The sequence below is a fragment of the Contarinia nasturtii genome, unplaced genomic scaffold (assembly GCF_009176525.2).
Source record: "Contarinia nasturtii isolate CC-2019 unplaced genomic scaffold, AAFC_CNas_1.1 Cnas_scaffold_400, whole genome shotgun sequence".
Classification (NCBI taxonomy): domain Eukaryota; kingdom Metazoa; phylum Arthropoda; class Insecta; order Diptera; family Cecidomyiidae; genus Contarinia; species Contarinia nasturtii.
The window spans coordinates 1-863 of NW_022197754.1; the positions used below are offsets into that span (position 1 = coordinate 1).

The window sequence follows — 863 nt, forward strand, 5'->3', positions numbered from 1 at the left end:
TTTCGTGCGGTCATGTTTCAAGGTATGAAAAGTGGCGATGAAATGATTATGACTGTACGAATTATTGGATGCATCGATCAACGTGATTGCCATTTGGTATGTTTTCAGAATATTTATTTTAAAAACGTTTTTTGAATCACATCAATTCTTGTTTCTTTTTATAGAATCACATCAATTGTGATGACGATCAATCGCACATTACGTCGAACCGAATTCGACGTCAAATTGCAAATGATACAAACGTTGATAAAGCAACAGAGCCTCTAGTCGATGTATCGAATATATCATTTCGTGTTGTGATGCCGACAGATTTTCAACGGGTCAAATCATTCAGTCACGCAACGGTCAATAACAATGGCGAAATTGCACTGGTCGTCACAATTGCTGTTGTTAGTTTTCTAATTGTAATTGTTTTAATTATTATTAAGCAACGGGCGCATCGCACACTTTTTGTATGGGATAAATACTAAATGTAAATTCATTTCTCTTCGCAGAATTTTATAATCAAACATAGATTTTCTTTTTGAATATAGCATATTTTCCATTCAATAACATAAATTAAGAGAAAAAAAAGCATTTCAATAAAAAAAACATCTCTGATATTAATTTCCTGCGCATTTTTACATATCGATGAAAATATCGGTTTTAAATAAAAAGACGCAGTAACACTTGAGTAATATAGGTGCAGCCATGACTCAAGTTGAATCAAAATTCACTCACTTAATTTAATTGGCGAATTCAGCGAAGTTCATCTTTTCCTGGCGGAATGAACGAATTCACACTAGATAAAAATGGCAATGTACTCAAAATTTCGCGACCTCATTTTTTTATGATCAATAAGCTGTAATCATCTGTACAAGGTG

At 33.0% G+C, this 863-nt stretch overlaps 1 protein-coding gene across 1 annotated transcript; it reads left to right on the plus strand.

Moving 5' to 3' along the window:
- Nucleotides 1-6: 6 nt before the first annotated feature.
- On the plus strand, nt 7-504 carry LOC116338376. The gene is made up of 2 exons (XM_031763582.1): nt 7-96; nt 165-504. The coding sequence occupies exons 1-2, from the start codon at nt 13-15 to the stop codon at nt 468-470; spliced, it is 390 nt and encodes a 129-aa protein (XP_031619442.1). The 5' UTR covers nt 7-12; the 3' UTR covers nt 471-504.
- Nucleotides 505-863: the final 359 nt, after the last annotated feature.